Source organism: Propithecus coquereli, unplaced genomic scaffold, assembly GCF_000956105.1.
Source record: "Propithecus coquereli isolate 6110/MARCELLA unplaced genomic scaffold, Pcoq_1.0 Scaffold444, whole genome shotgun sequence".
In the NCBI taxonomy this organism is placed as follows: domain Eukaryota; kingdom Metazoa; phylum Chordata; class Mammalia; order Primates; family Indriidae; genus Propithecus; species Propithecus coquereli.
Genome location: NW_012150219.1, coordinates 1,112,460 through 1,137,807, shown reverse-complemented (window position 1 = coordinate 1,137,807; position 25,348 = coordinate 1,112,460). Strand labels below are relative to the sequence as shown.

At 44.1% G+C, this 25,348-nt stretch overlaps 1 protein-coding gene across 1 annotated transcript; it reads left to right on the top strand.

Annotated features, from left to right (window-relative positions):
- B4GALT5 (UDP-Gal:betaGlcNAc beta 1,4- galactosyltransferase, polypeptide 5) lies at positions 1-23,033 on the top strand. The gene is made up of 9 exons (XM_012654694.1): positions 1-79; positions 1,974-2,108; positions 9,953-10,066; positions 12,791-12,915; positions 14,135-14,251; positions 16,065-16,252; positions 16,963-17,085; positions 19,018-19,119; positions 19,963-23,033. The coding sequence occupies exons 1-9, from the start codon at positions 1-3 to the stop codon at positions 20,108-20,110; spliced, it is 1,131 nt and encodes a 376-aa protein (XP_012510148.1). The 3' UTR covers positions 20,111-23,033.
- Positions 23,034-25,348: the final 2,315 nt, after the last annotated feature.

Genomic DNA, 25,348 nt, shown 5'->3' with positions numbered 1-25,348 from the left:
ATGGGGAGCCGCGTATGGTGCTGTGGGAAGGGCACACATGGAAGTGGGGTGGCTGGGAAAGTGGAAAGAAAACGAGTGGGTAAAGGTGACTGGGAAACATTTTGGACCTAATCCAAAGAAGAATTTCTTTGCCAGTGGCTGTATTTGACACATTGGCTCTGTGTTCTTGGGAGTCACGGGGTAGGTAGTGTGGAAGCATTAGGTGGTATTGAGGAGTGTTCTTTAAAATCCTGTCTCATCCCAAGTCTGTGGCTCTGTGATTATTTCCTTTTGTTTGGCAATATTTACTTCCTTAGTTTTTATTTCAGCATTGTGGTAGTTCCTGTGGATAATTAGAAAAAGCATTAATAATATGTGGTCTGTGTGAATTTATTGGTTGAATGACAGGACTAACACATAAGACAGTTGTTAGCGAACCAAGACAAACAGAAGCCAAAAGCTTCTTTTGCTTATTATTTTATGGCTTGGGATATACCGTAGAGATGATTTGATCTTTTAAAACATTTTATGTCCCTGTTTAGTGCTGGCCACCTGGGGTTTTCAACGTTGTGCCAACATTTGTCCCCATTCCCGCCACCCCACCCCCCCCCACCTTGTCACCATTGCCAGTATAAGCACTAAGCACAGTGGCTTGAAATAAAGTATATTGACTTCTAGGCTTTATCTGTTCAGTCACTGGTTTACTGCCGGTAATAATTATGAAACAGAATGTCAACAAAATAGGTCTTGTTGAAGAGCCAGGATTGACGGCCCGAGGCCAGGTATGCTGAGTGTGGAGGAGTGGCCCAGGCACTAGGTCCTGTGCTGCCTGGGACCTTGTTGGAGGTCAGCCAAGTGTTTAGATGGTTCCACCCCAGACACCCACAGAGTTTAGATTATAAGTGTGCTGTCTCTGTGAGACATCCCCCTTTCACAGTGGTGAGGGGAAAGTGACGAAATTAGAACGGCTGGTTAAGAAACTGCGTTTTAAAATCTTACAGTGTCTTGAAAATACGTGACATTTGTGATTGCAGGTAGAATATAGGAATTATATTCTGTTGTGTTTGTGACCTCCTAGTTTTGTATCATACAGAGACTTCAGGAAAATCCAAATAGAGATCACTCTCCAAAGATGACAGTGATTGGCTGGATAATCTGAATACTCATTTGTTAAGAGCATGTTTTAATTGACACTGGACTGTTGCCGTCTACTCTTTCCCTGTTGCTTTGGATGTTTGGGCTGGGCTGGGTGTGGGTAGTGAGGACTGAGGACATTCATTCATTATCTCCTTTTTCTCTCCAAATCCCTAAAGGAGAGTGGTTGGAGCCTTAGTCTAACACTTTGAAAGGGTTGACAAGGCCAGACCAAGATTTTAAATGTTTTCGGTAGGCAGAGCCATCGGTGGTTGTGTACAGCCATCTAGTATTGAGGTGAACTTAAAGAGAGTAGAAACTGGCTAGACCTGGTGGCTCATGCCTGTAATCCCAGCACTTTGTTAGGGTGAGGCTGAAGGATCACCTGAGGCCAGCCTGGGCAATATAGCAAGACCCTGTCTCTACAAAAAATAAGAAAAATTAGCTGGGTATGGTGGCGTGTGCCTGTAGTCCCAGCTACTCAGAAGGGCAAGGCAGGAGGATCACTTGAGCCCAGAAGTTTGAGGTTGCAGTGAGCTATGATCATACCATTGCACTCCAGTCTGGGTGACAGAGCAAGACCCTGTCCTTTTTTTTTTTTTTTTAAAGCAGAAACCTTTTAAAAATGTTTTAATTGGTTGCTAAAGGTCTTTCTGATCCTCGTTATGTACCTGAGGAATATTGGTGTCCAGAAAGCATTGAACCTGGTATGGAAATAGAGTTATGGCCTTGTAGGGTTTTAGAGCTCGAAGAAGTTTTAAAGGTCCAAAAAGAAAAAAGAAACCCAAAGTCATGTGATACATTTTTATTATGATTGCTTTTGAGTTCACCTCTTTCCCCTTCCCTTCTGTTTTGTGCAGTGAACACCTACCTCTTCATGATGCAGGCTCAAGGCATTCTGATCCGGGACAACGTGAGGACAATCGGTGCTCAGGTTTACGAGCAGGTGCTTCGGAGTGCTTACGCCAAGAGGAACAGCAGTGTGAATGACTCAGGTATGTTTTTAGTAAAGAGATGGCCCAGTTAGAATGTCTCTTCCCAACAGAGGTAAATTTGGTTTCGATAATTATTTTCAGTAGAAAAAGTGCATTGTAAAAGAGTGGAGATCTGGCTGACTTTTACCTTACTGCTGAAAAAGCTCTTGCCAAATGAATCTTTGTTCATTTTTAAGACAGTATGTCTTAGTCCATTTGTGTTGCTATAAAAGAATACCTGAGGCTGGGTAATTTACAAAGCAAGGAGGTTTATTTGGCGCACGGTTCTGCAGGCCCTACAAGAGGCATGGCACCAACAGCTGCTTCTGACAAGGGCCTCAGGCTGCTTCCAGTCCTGGCAGAGGCGAGGGGGAGCTGCTGTGTAGAGGTCGCATGTCGAGAGGGGAAGCAGGGTGGGGAGTCGGGGGGATGCCAGGCTCTTTTTAACAACCAGGTTTCCAGGGAGCTAATAGAGCAAGAATTTACTCATTACCATGAGGACAGCACCAAGCCATTCATGAGGGATCTACTTTTGTCGAAACTTAACAAATTTCCATTTCATAATGATCATGTAATCTGGGGACAGTTTTCACAAATTATAGTTATAAAAGCAAATTCTGGAAGGAAAGTTTACTAGATCACCTTGTTTACCTTCCCCAGTTAGGTGTGGTGCTCATCCTATAGTTTAATCACAGTTACGTGCTTGGGTTTAGTGGTCAGATTCATTCTTTTTTTTTTTCAGGAAGTTTTTCAGACCGTTGAGCTAAACATAGCCATGATGGGTACAAGAGTAAACATTTCTTCCTCAATCTTTGGAACTTTAACCTCTGGCTTTTGTTATGTTATAAGCACTAACTGTATAAAGAGAAAAAAGAACACAGAGGTTAAATGGGCTGCCCAACATTGTATTGTGAGAAGTGGCTCACACCTGTAATCCCGGCACTTTGGGAGGCTGAAGTGGGAGGATCACTTGAACCTGGGAGTTTGAGACCAGCCTTGGGCAACATAGTGAGACCCTGTCTCTTCAAAAGAAAAAAAGGAACTTGTTCCTGAATCATGGTTTTGACTGTAGCTATTTTTATATGACTATGTATGGCATTGAGATAAAGCTTTTCTCTCTCTCTTTTTTTTAACTCTTCCAAAAATTGAATATAGGAAATGTTTCCACATGGTTAAATGGGACTGTCATGAGGCTTTCCCAGCCCAGTCCAGCCAGGAATGGTTTTTATTCAAAAAATGAGTTCTGAGATTTCATTGTGCTAAGCATTCATGATTTGCCTCATTTCTTTAACCAAGGACTAATGTGCTTTCCTGTGTCTTCTTAATGATTTCAGCAAAGCAAAAATATGTATTTAAAAAAATATTCTTCCCTCTAAATCAGTCCTCTCTTCTGTAATAAATTCTAAGATTATTCAAAGTTCACCATAAAATGTGAAATTACTTTGCAGACATTGCAAATGGGAGTTATTCTGTGGTGCTTGGGAAATCAAGACAAAGCATTACCTCTCAAAGGGAAGTTAAATCCTTAAAAGAATTGACCACATCCTAATTTATGTGTCTCCCCTTCTGGCCAATTTAGCAGCCACTAAGGATTGTAGTTAGCCAGACTGGTAAGCTTTTGATTCTTGTTTGCAAATGGCAAGTGAGTGACTTTTCAGAGCTTTTTAGGCAAGTTGTGGTCAGTCTGGGTCTAATTGCCTGAGCCCTGAACCATACCTGAGAGAGGAAACCCTGTAGTTCCCATCGTGAGAGAAGGCTGAGCACATTCGTGGCGTGTGGTATTAGGTTTTACAAACGATCCTTTACACACGTTGTCTCCCGTGACTTGAATGTGGCTCTGTCAGGTGAGGCAGGATTTTATGTTATTTCCATTTGCCGCACATAGTGCACATAACCTTGGGGGAGATGGAGTAGCTTGGTCATGTGACTCCCTAAACCCTGCCCCAGACCTGCTTCTAGTTAAGTGATGAAACCAGGGAGCCTTTTGACTACCGTTCTAGAGCTCTCTCCTGTGCATGGTTCTAGATAAAGGCACATTTGTGCTCTCGGGACATTTATCTTGTCCATACGTCATGCTGCTTGTCCAGGGTTAGATGAGGCTAGAGTCTGTCTGTCTGGCAATTGGCGGGATGGTCAGTTCTCTCAGAAGTTACAGGGGCACATAGCAGGACCCCGCCCGCACCACCGCAGGTTGTGCGACACAGGCTCTCACTAATTCCTGAGGGTTGTCTTTGAAAACTGAGCACAGAAGTGAGTTGCATCCTTGGAACTTATATCCAGTGACCCATTATTGTTTAACTTTGCATGCTCTTATTCTCGGATTATCATACACCAAAATAATTCTTCCTTGCATCCCTCTGGTTGGAATAGTTAACGTGTTTTTTGTTAATTTGTCTGTTTCCCTAGTAGATTGGAAGTCTTTGCCATCAGGGACTGTCTTGCTGTGTACCAGGTGCTTTACTTGCATTATCTCATGTCATCCTGACAAGAAATCAGGAAGGTAGCTACTATGTCCCATTGTAGGGATGGCAGGACCAAGGCACACAGAGGGTACAGCATTTGTGGTAGCAGTAGAGTTAGGCTTTGCAGACTGTCTGACTCCAGCGCCTGTCCTCTGAATCCCAGCGGTACCTTTGTCGCCTTCGTCATCTTTGTATTTCCAGTGCCTCGTACCTTGTACGCTGCTTGGCACACAGGAGGCACTTGGTACATTACTTTGGAGTGCGTGGGTGAATGGATTTGACAAGAAAACACATTTAAGTGTCGTAACATATTTCTAAAGAGATTACCATCTTGATTAACTTCTCTGTTAGTGGCACATCCTTGATGAGTAATTATAGGTTGAACATTCCAAATCCCAAAGGCTCTGAAATCTGAAACTTTGAGCACCAATGTAACACTTAAAAGAAATGCTCATTGGAGCATTTCACATTTCCGATTTTTGGATTCGGGATGCTCAGCCAGTAACTATAATACGAATATTCCAAAATCTGAAAAAAATCCAAAACACTTCTGGTCCGAAGCATATTGCATAAGGGATACTCGTGCTGTACTAAAAGGGAAACTGTGCTTCATCGAAGGTATATCCAGTGAAAACCCATGGTTTTTATTCACTTCAAAGCACATCTCTGCCTGGTGTAGTCAGAGAGGGTATTCTGGGCCTAAAGCGCTGCCACCTCTGACCTCTGACCTGGTTGCTCCTCCTCAGAGCTCCATTGGCTTAATGGGGGTGGCCTGGCCTGTGTGTACCCCTCCCCTGAAACAACGCTGAGGCTCATACATTCATAAGTCTTCATTAGGCCAAGCATAGCTGAAAACTGTAGCCTGACATTTAAGTAATGTTGGTTTTCTTAAAAGCTACAGTGGTGATTGTCTAGTAAGTATGTACTTTTAGGGGTTAGCCCTAGGAGCCTGGAAATAAGCCTGAAATAGTGACCTGGGGAGAATTCTTGTTGTCACTGAAAGCCATTGGTGTATGAGATTGTGAATCCTGCAAAACTTACTGTGAGGGGGGTGTGGGGGGAAGGTGGTGAGACATACACACAGAATGTTGGCACTGGAGGAGAATTCTTGGTTTCATCCAGTCCGGCCACTCAGTGTTATATTTGAGGTGAGTGGTTGAGTAGTCTGGCCTTTCTCATTGTTAATATGGATTTCCAGATGCCGTGCAACTTAGTAACTTTTAACCAGAGGGCAGGCGGGGGATTTCTTACTCCTGTGCACATGTGCACGCTAACACACTCATACACGCCTGCCCACACGTGTGGTCCCGTTCCCCTTCTAGTCACACACAGCAGCATTCCATTGCCCACGTGCTTCAAAACAAGTCTGTTGTCATAGGCTAGCAGGACGAGTGGCGTCACGCGGGTGTGCTTCTCAGTGTATTCAGTGACATGGAGATCCTTAGCCTCTTCCTCTCTGGTTTCAGATGCCCAGACTGGAGTCTTCGTGGTGGCTGCTCTCCCAGTAGGTAGTCGTCCTTAAGCAGGCTTACTCCTGCAGAATGCTAATTCTTTATGTTTCACAGATACCTGTCCCAATGACATCTTTATAGTATGTATAAATTTCTCTGTTTTTTCCAGGCAGAGGCGTAAGTGTTTGGTCTTTTTCCAAATGGATGGGGAAGGTGGTAGTTCTCCCTGGGATCTGTTGGTTAGCACCCTCCTCAACTGGATTTGGTGATACAAGGAAGAAAGATTTTTACTACTACCACGGATGGGGGTAGCTGTACCAACCCTGTCTGCACATTGGAATTCCCAGCAGAGCATACAAAGTACTGATACCTGTGCCTGACTCTGCGGGGTTCTTATTTCGTTGTTCTGGGGTATAGCCTGGGCATTAGGATTTTTAAAAGCGTCCTAGATGGTTCTAATGTGCAGCCAAGGCTGCCGGACCACTGGCGTGGGGCAAAGCTGAGTGAGCAGCAGCCGATGGACGGAAGTGTTGGCCTGTGAGCCCCATGTAGTCAGTCGCCCTTGGGATCTGTAGGGAACAGATCTGTTCTCCCTTTTCCTGGACATGAAAGCAGCTACCGCCTTGGCCCTTCTACTAGAAGAACACGTCCTGATTTAAAATAGATTAGATTTAAATTAAAAAGTAAAAGCATGGCCTGAGAAATTCAGCAAGCTTGCTTTTTCTCTCAGCATTTCCCTCCTGCAGTAGGTATTCATACAGGCTTAGAAGAATGAGAAACTGATGTTTGGAACCCCTGCAGCGAGCGTGCGCTGTAACCCCACCCGCGGCCAGGCAGTGGCATGAGGACTCCTCATCATAACCCCACACAGTTTCTCCAGGGCATGAGCAGCTAATTTCCTCCGTCTCTTTCACTTACCTAGAAGGTTTCTACTGCTACTGAAAAGCAGATTTTATTTTATTTGAATTTTTATTCAAAGAATTTAAAATTAGAAATGAAGAAATCAGAGATTTTTTTCCCCCTTCCAAGGCGTAGGGTGAGTTTATGGAGGACTTTCATTTCTAGGCTTATGTATTTGAGGGTTTTTTTTTAATGGCATGTTGTTAATTCGGTAATTAAAAGAAAAAATAAGTGATGTTTTGTTTGATGCTGGTCACTACCAGGCTTATTATATCAGTGTTTCAGGGAAGTAGAAAGGAATTTATCTGTGTCTTCAAATAAACCCCAAATAGTAGAATCATTAAAGTTAGAAAAGTCTCTTCTTTGTCATGCTTTTTAAATTCCTGTTTTCTGTTTAGGTTCTAGTGCTAAGGCTTGAGTCTGTCTTTGACCAGAATTATTACTCTCTTTGTTTTTGTTGATTTGCTTATGAAAATCTTCAGTGTAATACCTTTTGGAATGCCCTTACCTTCTAGCAAATGTAACTTGGTGTCCTGCTGTTTCCCATCGGCTTCCCTCTCCAAACATCACAAACATGTACATTTCCTAGTACATGTGAGATCTTTTAATTTTTTTCTTAAAGAGAATCTTTTTATATATTAGAATCATCCAGAGAAATAATTAGTGTTGGGGGTCCTTCACATAGATTTTTGAAGTAGTTACTACCTTCAGAAGAAGGATCAACCCAGGACTGGTTTGCATGTATCAGCTGAGAACTTTGAGCTCATTTCTGGGTAAATAATTTTACCTTCAAGGTTCATGCTGGCTTGGTTTATGTCTTTATATAAATTAATCTCTACTCATCTTTATGAATGCCGACTCAGTGTTTTTTCAGGAAAGCCACAACTAAAAAAGACAAAAAGCATTCTGTTCCTTTCTTCCCCTGTTGAGAGACTTAAAATTCTCCAATTGCCTCTCACTGAATTTTGTCCCCTGATTACTTATGGAACAGGCAGCTGTGTGCCTGTGTAAAAGGATTCAGTGTATTGGCTGTTTGATTCTTGGAAACCCTCTCATCATGCTTTTAAAAAAAATCTGAGTTGAAGATTCTAGAATTCTGGGGTACAAAGTAAATTTGAACGGGAAGTTTTAATTCTCATAGAAACAGCATGAGTTCAAAAGGATTGGTGAGAGAGACTTCAATATTCTATGAAAAAATAGTACAGTATAATGTAAAGATCACTAACCCGGAGTTTAGTTGGAGCTGTCATGCATTAGCCTGGTCTCCTCGCATGAGTTATGTATATGTTGCTTCAGTTTATTCATCTGTGAAAAATGAGGTTGGAGGGCCCTCTCCCTATTCCACAATTATAGTCCCCTATGAAAAAGACATCTGCATCCATACTCTTAAAATCCTACTATTTAAGTTGACAGTAAAGGGATTTATGTGTATGTTTGTTTTTTTTTTAATGGCATAAATCCTTAGGAAAGAGACTACAGCAAAAAATTTTGGAAGTTGAAAAGTAGGTGAGCCAGTGATAAAGGACTTAACAGACCCAAGAAAACTGACTGCCACGCAGCAGCAGGGAGACCAACAACCACCCCAGTTGCTACCCTAGAATGCCCCAGAAGCCCACGAATTAGCAATATCAAGTACTTTTGGAAATAGAAATAAAGGTGGCAGCTAAGGTAAAGGTAGGTTGAAAGCTATTAGAAAGCTGTCAGGTACTCAGATCCTCCTCCCTATCCTGGCAAGGACTGGAGACTTGATAACCTCCAGAGATGGCAAAACAGAGGTTCCTCCGCCTGTGGGTACCCAGCCTGACTACAGTGTTGAAAAGATGGGGATTACTATGCCCCGGCCTTTTTCTCTTCGTCAGTTCCTAGATGCTTGTAGCCAAGACTGTAGCTTTCTGGCCCAAACTTCCTGGCCAGAGCACCCTACAATGAAGAACCTCAGTCCAGAGCCTTACAATTAGCTGTTTAGTGCCCCCCTCTTAAATATTAGCAACTAGCGATCACCAAGCTAGAGAGCAAAGCAAACAAGACAAAGGAAATTGGAAGAAACAGACTATTCAGAGAGAAGAAAACTTAAAACAACTGTTACACATATAATGAGGGATATGAGAAAAAACACTGCAAACATGAAACAAGAATATATTGTAAGGAACAAACATTCAGGAAACAAAAAGCTCTCTGAAATTAAAAATATAGCAGAAATGATTAAAAGAAGGGTGGGTAAAGTTGAGGAAATCTCTTGGAAAGTAGAGCAGAAAAATGGAAAGATGGAAAAGATGAGATAACTACAGGAACATGAATCCAGCATCGAACTCACGTTCTGTGCTCTCCAGAAAGAGAGCACAGAATGTATTTAGGTTATTAAGTATGAAATGTCCGATTTCCTTAAGTACTAAGTTTGACAGTTGATATCTCTGACATTTCACTTCAACACTTCTTGTATTTTTTATTGTGAAGATACATCCTCAGCCTTTCAAGTGCGTGGTATGGCTTGTGATTATCTTTCAAAGTTTTTTTAAGAGCAGATTTTGTGAAACTGTGGATAAGTTAAAAATTCGTGCTATTTTTGAATATGACTTCTATCCTGGAACCAGTGCAGAGCAGACAGCTCCAGATATCAACTAAGTGTTTGGGAAGGATGTGGCTAATGAACACACACATCACTACCCCCTACCCCGCCTGTGGAAAAATTGTCTTCCTTGAAACTGGTCCCTGGTGCCAAAAAGGTTGGGGACTTCTGCTCTAGAGAATAAGAAAGGCGGGGTGGGGGGGGGTGTCTGCTGTTTCTTAATCACATTGAATTACAGTTGACTGTAAACTGAGTGAATATAAGCCTGTAATACCAATGAGGATAGGAACATTGGTTAAAATGTATCATCCGGTTAACATTTTTATTGATGGGCTCACATTTTTAGCTGCAGTGAAGAGCTAGTCCGGGGTCCTGCTTCCCCCAAGATGACATCTAAGAAAAATGCTTCTTTGGTAGGCATCGAAGAATTGCAGAATTGATTCCGTGTGCCAGCCTGAGTTGCCTTTTTTCCCCTTACCTCCCTAGATTATCCTCTTGACTTGAACCACAGTGAAACCTTGCTACAAACCACAACATTTCTTCCTGAAGACTTCACCTACTTTGCAAACCATACCTGCCCTGAAAGGCTCCCTTCCATGAGTGAGTAGAGCTCCGGCTTATCTTCCTGCTTTGAAAGTGGATAATGGGAGGGTGCTCTTGTTCTGTGTCTGCCTGCCTGCATCCTGCCAGTGGAGACAGGGTGATGAAGGTCATTCGTGCTCCCGGCTCCTTCACAGCTTGCCACAAGGTTGCCTGTATTCTCGGCTGCCACTTTCTACATTTTCATTCTTTCATTTGCACATACCCCTCATTTGTAACTTGGGGTCTGTTAGAATGTCCTGAAGAAAGTACAGTTACGTGTCACTTAACGACAAGAATGTGTTCTGAGACTTGCATCATTAGGCGACTTCCTTATTGTGGGAACGTCAGAGAGTGTGTTTACACAAACCTAGATGGCATAGCCTATTAAACACTCAGCTGTATGGTACAGCCTATTGCTCCTAGGCTGCAAACCTATGCAGCATGTTACTGAACTGAATACTCTGGGCACTTGTAACAATGCTAAGTATTTGTGTATTTAAACATAGAAAAGATACAGTAAAAATACACTGTAAAAGATGAATGGTACACCCGTGTAGGGCTCTTACCCCTAGTGGAGCTTGCAGGACTAGAAATTGCCCTGGGTGCATCAGTGAATGAGTGGTGAGTGACCGTGAAGGCCGGGGACATCACTGTATACTGCTGTAGACCTTATAGACACCGTCCACTGAGGCTACATGAAATTTATAAAAAATATTTTTCTTTCTTCAATAATAAATTAATCCTACCTTTTGTACAGCTGTACAAAAATATTTTCTTTCTTTATACCTTTATATGCTTTTTTTCTTTTTAAACTTTTTTGTTAAGAACTGAAATACAAGGCCGGGCGCGGTGGCTCACGCCTGTAATCCTAGCACTCTGGGAGGCCGAGGCAGGAGGATCGCTTGAGCTCAGGAGTTCGAGACCAGCCTGAGCAAGAGCAAGACCCCGCCTCTACTAAAAATAGAAAAAATTAGCAAGTCAACTAAAAATAGAAATGAAAAAATAATTAGCCGGGCATGGTGGCTCGCGCCTATAGTCCCAGCTACCCAGGAGGCTGAGGCAGGAGGATCGCTTGAGCCAGGAGTTTGAGGTTGCTGTGAGCTAGGCTGACGCCACGGCGCTCTACTCCAGGCAACAGAGTGAGACTCTGTCTCAAAAAAAAAAAAAAAGAACTGAAATACAAACACATTGGCCTAGGCCTGCACAGGGTCAGGATCATCAGTATCACTGTCTTTTACCTCCACATCTTGCCCCAGGGACAGTAACGTGCATGGGGCTGTCATCTCCTATGATAACGGTGCCTTCTCGAATACCTCCTGAAGGACCTGTCTGTGGCTGTTTTGTAGTTAACTTTTCTTTTTGTGAGTAGAAGAAGTACACTAGACAAAAACAAAAGGTATAGTATAGTAAATACGTAAACCAGTGACATAATTGTTGATTATAACTGGCAGAGCAAGCAGTAGGTTTGTTACGGCAGCATCACCACAAACATGTGAGTAATGCCTTGCGCTAGGATGTTATGGTGGCTAAGTCATCACTAAGCAACAGGGAGTTTTCAGCTCCATTATAGTCGTACAGGACCCCTGTGTGTGCCATCCATCATTGACAGAAATGAGGAGCGTGATTGTGTAGGCAACCAGCTTTGTCTTTTTAGCATAAATCTCCCACTCATCATAACTTGTTTGATATTAGAGAAGTTCTTTTCTTTTTTCTTTCTCTCCCCAACTTGTTTGTCTGTCTTTTTTTTTTTCTTTTTGAGACAGGGCTTCATTTTGTCACCCAGGCTGGAGTGCAATGGTACCATCATTGCTCACTGTAATCTCTACTTCCTGGGCTTAAGTGATCTTTCCACATGCACCCTCACGCCCGGCTAATTTTTTAAAAATGTTTTTGTAGAGACAGTGTCTCACTGTGTTGCCCAGGCTGGTCTTGAACTCCTGGGATTATAGACGTGAGCCACCATGCCTGGCTGAAAGTTAATTTTCTTAACAAAGTACTGGTTAAAAAACAGTCTTGGAATTTTTTCTTTCTTTCTTTCTTTTTTCTTTGGAATCCCATGTGTAATCTAAAACAATGGCTGTAACTCTTAGACCTTTTCTGTACTTTCAGGCTCTTAGATAGTTCTACTTCTTGTTTAAAGAAATGAGCAGGCAAAGGAAGAGTTGACTGTAGCTTAGGCATAATGAAAACAGAGGAAGTGTTAGAAATAGTCATACCTGGTATCGAACATACTCTTATTCATACATGAAAAATTAATTACGGGTGTGGAAGTTGCATTGGAAGCTTGCTGTTTCATTTGCATGTCTCACCACACACATATGTAGATCTTCGCTTTAAAATCTGCATTTGTCTGCATTTTCACATGAGCTTGGTTTGGGAAGGCTAAGATTTGTAGATTAGAAATAGATTTTTGACAAATCTAAACCTAATATTAGCTCACCCTTTCACCAGCATTTATTGATGGTTATAGTATTGCTTCTTCACTTAAGTCAGAGATGACCAGCTGAGTTAACAGAACTCTAAATTAGTCTTAATTCCTTGATTTGCTTCTTCACCCAGGTAATACCGATGCACTGAAATGCAATGAGATGGAAAGCAGAGGAAGGGACTTCCATCCCTCTTAAAAAGATAGTCAGCTGAAGGAAACATTGAACTTCTCCAGAGAATAAAAGCCTGGACATAGGGAAAAGAATCTGTCATTTTTCTGACCTCTTGATCCTTTTTTCCCCCCTCTCTGTTCAGAGGGCCCAATAGACATAAACATGAGTGAAATCAGCATGGATTACATTCATGAAATCTTCTCCAAAGACCCAGCCATCAAGCTCGGAGGTCACTGGAAGCCTTCTGATTGCGTACCTCGATGGAAGGTAGGGTGTGAGGTCAGACCCAAGTGTTGGGAAGCCCACCTGGGATTTGCCATTGGTCCAGATCACTATGGGATTTGCTAACCATGACATGCGTAATTTTCACCCTACCACCCCATGCAAAGTATTTGCATTTGATAGAAATATTTTGGAGGAATGGGTTTCCCCAAGGACTCTGTAGCCTCAGAAATCTGCATAATTCTGATGACTGAGTAAGACCCCTTTGTCTTCCTAACAGGAATATTAACAAAGCAAGAGGGTAGGAGGGTTGGTAGGTCTCTAGCGACACATTTGCAGAAATCACCTCCACAGAGTTGGTGCTTCCTGCCTGTTCTCTACCGGTTACTATAAGATTAGTGGAATATAAAGCAAAGTTATCTAGCTTGACACTGAGATTTGTTTATGTTTTTCCACATGATCATAGTCCGGAGACACCAGTAATGTGGATCAAGGTTATGACCTTTGCTTAAGTCCATTGTTTCAAAAACTATTTATTCAAATGTTTATTCTGTGCCCATCCCTGTTAGGTGCTGGTGGAACAATAATAATCAGTACAGATCTGGAACAGATTAGTCTTTCCAACTCAGCACTGGTATATAAAATCAATTTAATGACCAGCATTAAAACATAAATATATAGTGTACATTGTGAGGGAAAGTACTGTTATTTGAAGCCTATTTTAAGTATAGGTGTATGTGTGTATATATAGACAGATAGACAGATAGATTCATGTCACAGTGTAGAATGTATGTTTGTCTATGGGTTGTGGTCTAGAACAGGGGTCCCCAACCTGTGGCGAGTTGTATAATTTTTTTATTATATATTACAGTGTAATAATAATAGAAATAAAGTGCACAATAAATGCAGTGCGTTTGAATCATCCCAAAACCATCCTCCCCTCCCCCCATGGAACAATTGTTTTCCGTGAATATGGTCCCTGGTGTCAAAAAGGTTGGGGACTGCTGGTCTAGGATGAATTCATTCAGCAAGCCTACCATGTGTGACTGTTCAGGTATGGTGTATGTACGAATAAGATCTATTTAGTTCTAGTTCCGAGGGCCAACTTGCCAATGTAGGTGTTTATTTAGAGGAAGTCGGGGACAAGACAGCCAGCTTCCCAGGACTCCCAGCGGTTGGCCACCGATTCTGCAGGGATGTCCTGCGATGAAGTAGAAGTTCAGGGCACTAACTGAATAGCGTCTTTGGCTGTGATCCGCTCCAGGTGGCGATCCTTATCCCCTTCCGGAACCGTCACGAGCACCTCCCAGTCCTGCTCAGACACCTGATTCCCATGCTTCAGCGCCAGCGCCTACGGTTTGCATTTTATGTGGTTGAACAGGTGAGTGATCCTTTCTTTTCTTTTCTTCTTTCTTTTCTGAGACAGCAGTTTAGAATGCTGCAAAGCTAATTCATCTTTGGTGGGAAGAGCCTGTAAAGCTGAAATCTTGGAATTGATTTGCCCTGAGGTGGGAAGAGGAGCAGAGAGCAATTCTGTGCTCCTGGTTTGAGGTGTTGCCCAATACCGGCCACATTCAGTCCTGGAGGGAGCTTTGCTTGTGAACGACAGCCCTTGGTCTGGTGGCTTGCTAGTGCCTGCTTTGGGCAGTGTCTTCAGGCCTCAGACCCAGGAAATTCCCCTTAAGATAAGGACCCACACCAAGGTCCTGCCCAAAGGACGTGGCCCTGGAGTCAGGGGACCTCAGTGCTGTCTGCTGTTAATTAGCCACATGGTCCAGGGGCGTTTGCAGACTTCTGTAAGCCTCAGGGTTTGGTTCGGTTTTATCTTAAAAGTATTGGGATTGAATGAGACACAGAGGTCACATACTAAAGACCCACATGGCAAATTCAGTCTACAAATCCTTTTTTTGGTCCTGTGTATTTTTTGTTTGCCTTAGATGGAACATGACTGTCCAGCTGGCCTCAGTCCCTGCTGTTACTGCTGTTGTCTCTTGCCTGGCCCAGTTCACACGTTGACATTTCTGACATGGCTTCTATAGGCATTTTTTAAGATTGTGATCCTTGAGCTAGAGGCTCTGTAGATGAGTGAAAGGTTTACAGATTCCCTGATACACTGATCCTCAGCTTCGAGAGCTTTTTGCATGCTCGCCTCTGCCTGCAAGCACACTTTTGAAACTCAGTGCCCGAGCTGCTCTAAGTGGTCATCATGTGGCTTGTATTATCCTGGAATGAGGAAAAGGGGATGAGCGCCGCCATTCCCAAAAGTAAAAGAAAGTATCACACTCTATAAGCCTGTCCTGAGTTGGGTATTTCGATACAGGTAAAGCATTTAGACTAGTTGGGCTGTAACTGATCTGACCTGGTCTCTTCGGGAGCCGCCAGATTCTGTGTCCATAGGCTTGGGTCCCTGGTGTGCTCAGTGACTGTTGTCTTAGACCTTCAAAATAAAACAAGACAAGACAAAACAAACAAAAACCCATCTTCTTACTAGATTTTGTTTATGAAATAAAAGTTACAGATTGGTTGATATGCTAAAGAGAATGACTGGCAAATTTTAAAAAGTAGAAATGGTAATGTTTTTCTCTCTTTATGTGTCTGGGTACTCTTCTGAATGCTGCTATATGGTTGAATTTCTGACTTGACCAGCCTTGGGAGAGAGGAGCTTGGGTTTGCCACCACTGTTATTTCTTTTTATTGAGATAGAGTCTCACTCTGTCACCTCAGGTAGAGTGCAGTGGTGTCATCATAGCTCACAGCAACCTCAAACTCCTGGGCTCAAGCAACCCTCCTGCCTCAGCCTCCCTAGTAGCTGGGACCACAGGCGTCCACCACCATGCCTGGCTAATTTTTCTATTTTTAGTAGAGACAGAGTCCTGCTCTCACACAGGCTGGTCTCGAACTCCTGAGCTCAAGCAATCTTCCCCCTTCGGCCTGCCAGAGTGCTAGGATTACAGGTGTGAGCCGCCTTGCACCCAGCCTACCACCACTTTTATTTCTAAAGAAATTGAGGTGAGAGGTGGAGTGGCCTCTGGGCCATACTGTGAGTGAGCCATTGATGTGTCGTGCTGGCTCTGGTCACACTAGCACAGTGACCTTTCCCAGTCGGTCCCAATACGCTCTTCCTTAGGCAGGGCAAAGGCAGCAAAGATTTTGCTTTAAGAGTCCTTTTAAAAATAAAGTTTTGCTTCTTTTAGGTTGGTACCCAACCTTTTAATCGAGCCATGCTTTTCAACGTTGGTTTTCAAGAGGCAATGAAGGATTTAGATTGGGACTGTCTCATTTTTCATGATGTGGATCATATACCAGAAAGTGATCGCAACTATTATGGATGTGGACAGATGCCGAGGCACTTTGCAACCAAATTGGATAAATATATGTACCTGTGAGTATCATTTCCTCTTAAAGAGTTTAAATCTGAAAGGATAGTGAGAGATACAAAGATGATGAAATCCAATTAGCTACATATAACCCAGATGTCCATCAACTGGTGAATGGATAAACAAAATGTGGGCTATCCATATGATTGGAATACTATTTGGCAATAAAAAAGAATGAAGTACTGATACGTACCAAAAACATGGATGAACCATGAAAACATTATGTTAAGTGAAAGAAGCCAGACACAAAAGGTCATATGTTGTGTGATTCCATTTATCTGAAATGTCCAGAGTAGGCAAATCTACAGAGACAGATTAGTGGTTGCCTAGGGCTAGGGGGTTTGGCAGAGGGAAATCTTTGGGGGCGGTGACTGCTCATGGATACAGAGCTTTTAGAGGGGGTGGTGAAATGTACTAATATTGATTGTGGTCATGGTTATACAACTCAGTGAAAATACTAAAAACCATTGAATTATATACTTAAAAACAGACAAATTGTATGTATGTCAGTTATATCTCAATAAAGCTGTTGTCACAAATCAATTAGGAAAAATTTAATTTGCTACTCTGGTTGATATATGTCAACATGAGAATTTAGATAGCTCAGGTCAGGAGCAGGGTGTTGTTCCTAGTCCTCAAGTGAGATGGCCTGTTCTAGGGACAGAGTCACCCTGTAACACACGCATGACTACTGATGGTCTGCGTCTCCTCTCAGGCTTCCTTACGCTGAATTCTTTGGAGGAGTGAGTGGCTTAACGGTGGAACAGTTTCGGAAAATCAACGGCTTTCCTAATGCTTTCTGGGGTTGGGGTGGAGAAGATGACGACCTCTGGAACAGGTACGACCCTTCTTTTGGCATCTTCTGGAAATGCCACCTTGGGTTCTGCGGACCAGTACTATCCAGCAGGAATATAATGCAAGTCATGTGTGTAATGTAAAATGTCCTAGTAGCCACGTTGTAAAAGGCCAAAAAAAGGTGAAGTTAATTTTAACAGTACATTTATATATTATTGTGTTATATATACACTATATCCAAAATAATGCCATTTCAACATGTAATCAGTTATAAAATATTAATGAGATAGTTCACATTCATTTTTTCTTACTAAATCTTTGAAATCTATCCCCTTTAAAACTACAAGAAAAAAATCAAAATAAATCTTTGAAATTCGGTCTGTATTTACACTCATAGCACATTTCACGTCTGAGTAGCCACATTTCAGCCAATAGTAGCCACGTGTGGTTCGTGGCCACCATAATAGAACAGCTCCACACGGTTCTTTCTCTGATTGGATTTTAGGAGCAGCTATTAGTTTTCTTTTGTGATAAAGACTAGAATATTTGGAGTCATAGAAGTGAGTTTTATTCATTTAAAAAATTATGCAATGATAACATTAAAAAAAATCTCCTACCATCCTAAAAACAAACTCTACATCCTGCCAAAGTAAATATTTTCATTTTTCTCTCCTTTGATGCGCAAAAATAAACTTAGATGATAATTTCTCAATTTTTTTCTTACAATAATGCTCATTATAAAATACAGATGAGTAGGCCGGGTGTGGTGTCTCACGCCTGTAATCCTAGCACTCTGGGAGGCCGAGGCAGGAGGATCACTTGAGCTCAGGAGTTCGAGACCAGCCTGAGCAAGAGTGAGACCCTGTCTCTACTAAAAATAGAAAAAATTAGCCAAGTGTGGTGGTACGTGCCTGTAGTCCCAGCTACGCAGGAGGATTGCTTGAGCCCAGGAGTTTGAGGTTGTAGTGAGCTATGATGACACCACTGTAGTCTGGCTTGGGTAACAGAAGAGACCTTGTCTCACGCAAAAGTCAACTCTGCCAGAGAGTGATTTAAAATTTTTATGATTTTCCCTTCAATATTTTATAGTTGTCTCACCCATACTCAATTCATTCACTAGAATTTTTTTTTAAATCACTTTGTCTTTATCAGTTCTTTTCTGTCAACGTATTTTTCATGGAAACAACTCTTTTGCTATATTTTGTTAATTTATGTATGATTTATTTAAATCTTACGACTATAATAACGAGTGCAGCTAGATAAATGCTTGGGATCACTTACTGACTTTTAGTGAGCATTCAGCCGTCCTGGTGCGAGTTGACTTGTACAGGCCTGTTAGAAAGCGACCTGGGCCGGGCGCGGTGGCTCACGCCTGTAATCCTAGCTCTCTGGGAGGCCGAGGCGGGTGGATCGTTTGAGCTCAGCAGTTCGAAACCAGCCTGAGCAAGAGTGAGACCCTGTCTCTACTAAAAATAGAAAGAAATTAGCTGGACAATTAAAAAATATATATAGAAAAAATTAGCCGGGCATGGTGGCGTGTGCCTGTAGTCCCAGCTACTCGGGAGGCTGAGGCAGGAGGGTTGCTTGAGCCCAGGAGTGTGAGGTTGCTGTGAGCTAGGATGACGCCACGGCACTCTAGCCTGGGGAACACAGTGAGACTCTGTCTCAAAAAAAAAAAAAAAAAAAAAGCGGCCTGTCAGCCTCCGGCACTTAGAGAGCTCTGAGCGTCGATTCATGCATTTTATAGGGGCTTAGAGAGCCTCAGCTAAAAACTGTAACTGAGTTAAAATTGAGTTTTAATTTAGTTTAAGAAAAAAAGTGACCCAGTGAGTGAGTTCAGTGGAGGTGAGTGAGAAAGCTTTTGCTGTGCAGGAGTGCCGGCGTAAGCTGTGATGTGTCTTCTTAGGTTTTGGTCACTCTTGGGATGGTACTCCTGGGACTGTGTCTAAAAGCCCATTCTCTTGGTCTTGGACAGAGTACAGAATGCAGGCTATTCTGTGAGCAGGCCAGAGGGTGACACAGGAAAGTACAAGTCCATCCCTCACCACCATCGAGGAGAAGTCCAGTTTCTTGGAAGGTTGGTGCAGTGTATTTATTTCTCTCACAATACCCTCTGTGCTTTGCATGTCTAGATGTCTCAGTGCGTATCACAACTCCTCGTCTTAACTCCCGCCTCGCGCCCCAAGGCCTTGTTCTGACCACCGTTTTAGTTACTGCGTGTGTTCTAACTTAACTCTGAGGCAGACATTTGGGGGTGAAATCAGACCATTGGTGAAAATTTCAATAGTAAGCTCTTTTAAGGAAATCACTGGTTCTGATTCTTAAGCATTATAGTCTCGCCTGTAGTCTTTAGGGAAGCGGAGAAAAATCCACTTGGGTGAAGGTCTGACATGACAAAGCAGTTGGCAGCCTTTTGGCGAGCTCCGGTTCTGAACGGGTACCCCTGAGCTGCCATCTGTGTGGTTGCAGTTGCTTTACAATCCTCTCTTCTTTCTTTTTTGTCTTTTGTGAATTGTGGGGAAGTCTGTTTTCTAGACAACCAATTCTATTTACTCAAACTCTGTTTTTACGAGAGTAAAAGGGCACTTGAACACAGACCGTGAACTCTCTCATCTGATTTATTTTTAATATCTTACCCACTCTGTGACCCTGGGCAAGTCACTTAAAGTTACTAAGCCTTGGTTTCTTCATATGCTTGGGGGGACGGGGATGGGCATTAAGTGCAGTAATGTAATAAGTAAAGCATGAGATAGGAGGTGTTCCCAACAGCAACAACAACAACAGTTGGAGTAGCAGAGTGGCTGGGGCGTGGCGGGCCCCTGGGCTGCGACCTCTCCTGTGGGCTGCCCTGCTCTGTCTGTGACTGTGAAGAGGTTTGGGTCCTTGCTCAGAGCCACCTCTCTGTTCTCTGCTTAAACAGGTACGCTCTGCTGAGGAAGTCAAAAGAACGGCAAGGGCTGGACGGCCTCAACAACCTGAACTACTTTGCGAACATCACATATGACGCCTTGTATAAAAACATAACTGTGAATTTGACACCCGAGCTGGCTCAGGTGAACGAGTACTGAGACGAGGAGAGGATGTTCATTGGCTTTACCCACCACCACCAGGAAAGCAGTCTGATGAGACGTCGCGGGGTCTGCACAGGAAGGGAGTGGAAATACAGTGTCTAATGAAGGATCACAGGGTGTGAGCACACGCACAAAACGCCTTCACTGGACTGACCTACCGCGACTGAGGAGTAAGCGCGGGACTTCCTTCATCAGCACTGGCTTTCTGTTTTCACAAGACGGACGTCTGTCCTGCTGCTCTCTCCCCTGTCTCCTGCCCCCACGTCCTGTCTCAGCCACAACCTCCAGAACCCGTGACGAGCTGTGATCCGCCTTGGTCCTGCCGTGGAGCCTGTCCCTACAAATGACCTTTGAACCTCTTGGCCTTCGGAGCAAAGAGGCAAACCCCCTACAGGGCAGCTGTGTTTTAGGAAGAGCAAGTGGAACTCCACACACCATTCTTCTATTTCTCCAGTGTTCTCTTTGGTTTCATTTTAAAAAAAAAAAAAAATTTTACCTGCTTTGGGTGGGGTTTGAGGGTGGAGGGGAGGAACTTGGGAAAGATACATAGACATAAATATATAACAATCACTTCTTGAAGAAGTAAATTGTAAATAAGCCATGTAAAATGCCTTTTTTAAATTTAATTTTCTAGCTCGCTCCAAGTCAGACGAGGATTTATACATTAGATCACTTACTTGGTTGGCAAATGTAGGAACTCAGTTAAAATGCAGTTGAAGAATATCATCTCCCAAATTGCTGTCACTTTGGGAAGGGAGTGGATACAGGGCATGTCACAAAAGAACAAAATAATCCAGTCTTCATCACTGGTAGGTGGCTGCTCTGTCCTCTTCCTTCTTCCGCAAGTCCTGCTCTTGACCCTGCTGTGGATTCTTCTTCCCTCTCGGCCACGTGCGCTCTCTCCCCATCTTCTGCTGAGCAGGAGGCTGCTGTTCTCCCTGCCCGCCGCAGACCCTGCAGGAGCTCCCTGCACACACATCCCCGCTCTCTGGACTCGACTTTTTATCCTTTCACCATCATACAGAGAGAGAGAGAGCGGGTGTTGTGTGTGGTCCGCCCCACTTCTTTCTCTTGTGAACTTGGCCAGTTTCAGAAAGATGTGCCTAAATTACCAGCTGGTTTCCATGATTCCTCTTTCCCTTTTTGGTTTCTGGAGTGATTCTGTGTCAGCATTATTAACTAGTACATAGAACTAATGAGCAACTGAATCAGGAAGAATTCAGCCAGGGAGCAGGTGGCACTTGAGTGTCGTGGGCCGGCTGGGGTCCAGGTGAGACCAGATCAAAGCTTTGAGATTAGACTAATCAGAGCTCCAGAACGCGAGAGCCCAGGTGCTCTGCTCGTATCCCGTATTCTAAATTGCATTGGAATTTGTGCCTCTTTGCTTTTCCCTGAACCAAAGCCCTCCTAGTCCCTGTCGGCTTCTGCAGAACTCTAGAAAATGCCAGCTTTTCCCCCCCTCTTTTCCATAAAACATATTTATATATTGTGATTAGGAGTACTTTCTGAAGAGTAGTACTTCATATTTTTTTTAATTGCCTTGTTTGCCTTCAACTTCCTTAATTTTCATGGTTTACATGGGTGTGTGTGTAGGGATGTGTGTGTACATACGTGTGGGTTGGGGCTTATTCCGTTGCATGTGTTGGTTCCGTGGACGTATGATCCCCACAGACCGTGGGAGTGATTGGCCAGGCCTCGTTTTTTGTTCGTGATTCTGTTCTTTTGAAGAATAGAGTGGTATTTAGAGAACAAATTGCATCGCAAAGCTCTTATCAGCTCATATGAGAGAGCAGGCTCCTGCCCTTGAACGTGCTGGTAAGTTGTATCATATGTTTTAAAAGAATTTTAAGCATTTCATGCTTTAAAATAACTTCACGAGGGAACATTACAGAAGTTCATTTGGTTTTCCTTTGTTTTACGGTGCATATAGCAATAAAGACACCCCCACCCCAGGCCTCTGTGCCGGCCTTGGCTCTCCTGCCCTCCTTACTCCGCTGTCCTTTCTCCTCGTGAAGGCCGCGAGTTGCTTTCAGTGACAGCCCTATGATGTCGCTTGGAAGGATCTGCCAGGACAGACTCGCTCTTGGTTAAGGACCGTGTGTGCATACGCGGCAATATTGTAAAATGATCTTGTTTGAAGCTCTTCCTTACCATAATTAGTTAGGCAAAAGCCTAACACCTGATTTTAAAAAGAAAATGCTGATTTGAGGACAAAAGGAAAGGTTTCTTTTCACTGCTTAAATTAGCATTACTTGGGTTTTCCCTGCAGTCATGTCTCGTTCGTTTTATCAGTGTGGACTCTCTCAACGTGCGCTGTCAGTCATCTGTGCACCGCGTTGACTCTTGTGTGGGAAATGTAATAGTTAAAAACATACAGCCAGATCCATGTGCTGTCGAAATTCTCATGTTAAAAAAAAAAAAGAAATGTAAGAATCAGATGTGACCTTGTGCATATTTTGGCAGCTGAAATTCTTCAAGGCTACTGATGGGTGACCTTTTAAATCAATCTTGTCTTTGATTGCTGTGTGCAGGGAAAGGTTCCCCCTTTTATGCTGGTTTTTTTGGGGGGGGGTATTTGTAAAAATATTCATTTTGACATAACAGGGACTCTTGTCAGAGCTCCTGTACCACAGACATTAATAGCCGAGCAACAGCCACATGTATTGATTGTATCCACTCACCAGTGACGATGGCATTGAACGTAGCTAGCTTATTTACACCACTATGTGTTTTTGAGCTTGCTCTTATGTTTTAAGAGGTGCCAGGGGTACATTTTTGCACTGAAATCTAAAGATGTTTTAAAAAACACTTTTCACAAATAGTCCTTTGTCATTACATTATTTACTCATGTGTTTGTACATTTTTGTATGTTAATTTATGAATGATTTTTTCAGTAAAAAATACATATTCAAGAACCAAACCTTGGTGGTCATTTCTCTTTGTTCAGGACAGTTTGGCTCCTTGGGAGGGGGGGGCGGCCATACCTTTCTCACAGCTGTTCAGCGTCAAGCCCCTAGGCTGACCTCTGAGTGTTCCTGAGGTAAATGCCACCTGACCGGCCACGTCAGGCAGCCGGTTGAGTGACAAGATGCAGGATGTAGCAGCACTGGGCCCCACTGTGTTCCCAGGCACCCCCATGCTTGGGTTTCCTTTCAAGAATCACTTACCAGGTGGTATCAATAAAGTCGAATAAGACACTTGGGGGAAGGGGTATTGGGGGGAGGGGCAGTGAGGACTGATGGAGTTTGGTTCCAGAAGCTTCTCTAGGACCAATCCAGGCTTTGCTATCTGCTTGATTCTGCTCAGAGACTGTAATCATAGCTTCTGTGTACTGAATGCTCAGCACTCACAGTATTTATTGATAGAGTGTGCAATTCTATGTCCCGGTGCTGGGGACATAGTGGTACGAAAAATGAGACAGGATCGGTGGCCTCATAAAGCGTACTGTCCCTGGGGGTGTGATGAAGTTAAAATGCAGCAGCAACAGTGAGAGCTGCCAGCAGTGAGTGTGTGGTGGGGAAGGCACCCGGGGTGAGGATGGGAGGGGGGTGGGGGAGGGTGAGCTGGGGGAAGTTGAGGATCATGGGGTACGGCTGCGGGGCAGCGAGAAGGCTGGTATGAAGCACCACATGTGCTCACCATCAAATTGGCAGTAACTGATCAACACTTAGGTGCACATATAGTAATAACATTCATCGGGGTGTCCGGCAGATGGGAGGCGGGCGGAGGGGATGGGTATATACACACCTAATGGGTGCGGTGCGCACCGTCTGGGGGATGGACACGCTTGAAGCTCTGACTTGGGTGGGGCAAGGGCAATATATGTAACCTAAACATTTGTACCCCCATGATAAGCTGAAATAAAAAAAATTTTTTTTCCAATAAAAAAGAAGGCTGGCATGGCTGGAGCGGGGGGCAAAGGGGCGCATGGAGACTGCCGGGCTGGCGAGACGGGGCCAGGCCATGCAGGGCAGGGCCTCGTGGGCCAAGGTGAGGAGTTTGCATCTCGTCCTTACAGCAATGGATTCAAGAGTTGTCAGCAGGTAGGGCTGTGTGTGATGTGCTTTGATGGCATTTAAAGAGATGGGTCTGGCTGCAGGGAGCAGCGGAGGAGAAGCAGGAGGAGTTAGGTGGGTGCAGACATGGTGGAGGAGGGGAGACTGGGAGGTGTCGAAGTAGTACCTCTAGGCCCTGGACAGGGGTTGTTGACGTGGAGCCACCTGTGCTGCTGGCTTCCTATCTGCGTGGATGGATGGCAGGGCCATCCCCTGAGACGGGTGCTGGAGCGGACCAGGTTCCTGGGGAAGGTGGCGAGCTCAATTGTGTGTGTTTCGGCGTGGGAGTGGGGTGGGGGGTTCAGGGGGTGTGAGACAACCAGGCAGAAACAGCAAACAGGCAGTTGTTCATACCCTGGCTTAGGGACTCGAAGGCAGGGTCAGGACCACGGTGGATTTGTAAGTCTCCGAGTGTAGGAGGTTAAGTGAAGATCCAGAAGCGGAGGAGATTGCTTAGGAATTGAGAACCGGAGGGTGGTGGCCTTAGCCTAACCGCTAAGACTCCCTGGTTGAGAAAAGGAGTGAGCAGGGCAGGCAGGAGGAGGGAGGAGTGGGAGGTTGGGAAGGCCCGGGAGGGAGAGTGGGCCACATCGCTGAAGGCGACAGAGAAAGGATATAAGAGGAAGGATGAAAAGTCATGGATTGGCAGTGCAGGGTGTCGGGGACGTGGCAGGAGCCATTTTGCTGACCTAGGAGGACATAAGCCACCCTGGCCAAGGAGGAGTAGAAGCAGCAATGAGTTTGGGCATCGCCTGAACTTCCTGTGAAGGGGCGAAGAGAAGGCTGGGGGAGCATGTGGGGCTCACGGGGGTGGGTTTGGGTTTCCAGCAAGAGAAGCTTGAGTGCGCTCCTGAACCACAGGGAATGTCCACTGGAGAAAGAGCTGACACGAACACCCTGGGAAGACCGGCCTCGCTTAAGGTCGCTTAAGGTTAAGGTCAAGGATCCTTTCCAGCCAGTCACCAGGGTCAGCATGTGGCAGAATTGATTCCTGGTACTACCACTTCCTTCCACTGTCAAATTTTTTTAGTTTGAGGGAGGTCCAGTAATAAAAATAGTAGTTCCCATTTATCGAGCGCTAGTTATACGCCAGGGTCTGTGCAAAGCACAGTGTAGGCAATTAGCCCTCAACTCCGCACGGTCGTCATAGCCCCGCGCTCTAGATCGGGGTCTCGCCTTG

Coding starts and splice junctions, on each gene's coding strand:
- B4GALT5 (XM_012654694.1), top strand. CDS start 1: ATGGGGAGCCGCGTATGGTGCTGTGGGAAGGGCACACATGGAAGTGGG. Junction 12,916..14,134: donor ATTGCGTACCTCGATGGAAG/GTAGGGTGTGAG, acceptor GATCCGCTCCAG/GTGGCGATCCTTATCCCCTT. Junction 17,086..19,017: donor GATGACGACCTCTGGAACAG/GTACGACCCTTC, acceptor GGTCTTGGACAG/AGTACAGAATGCAGGCTATT.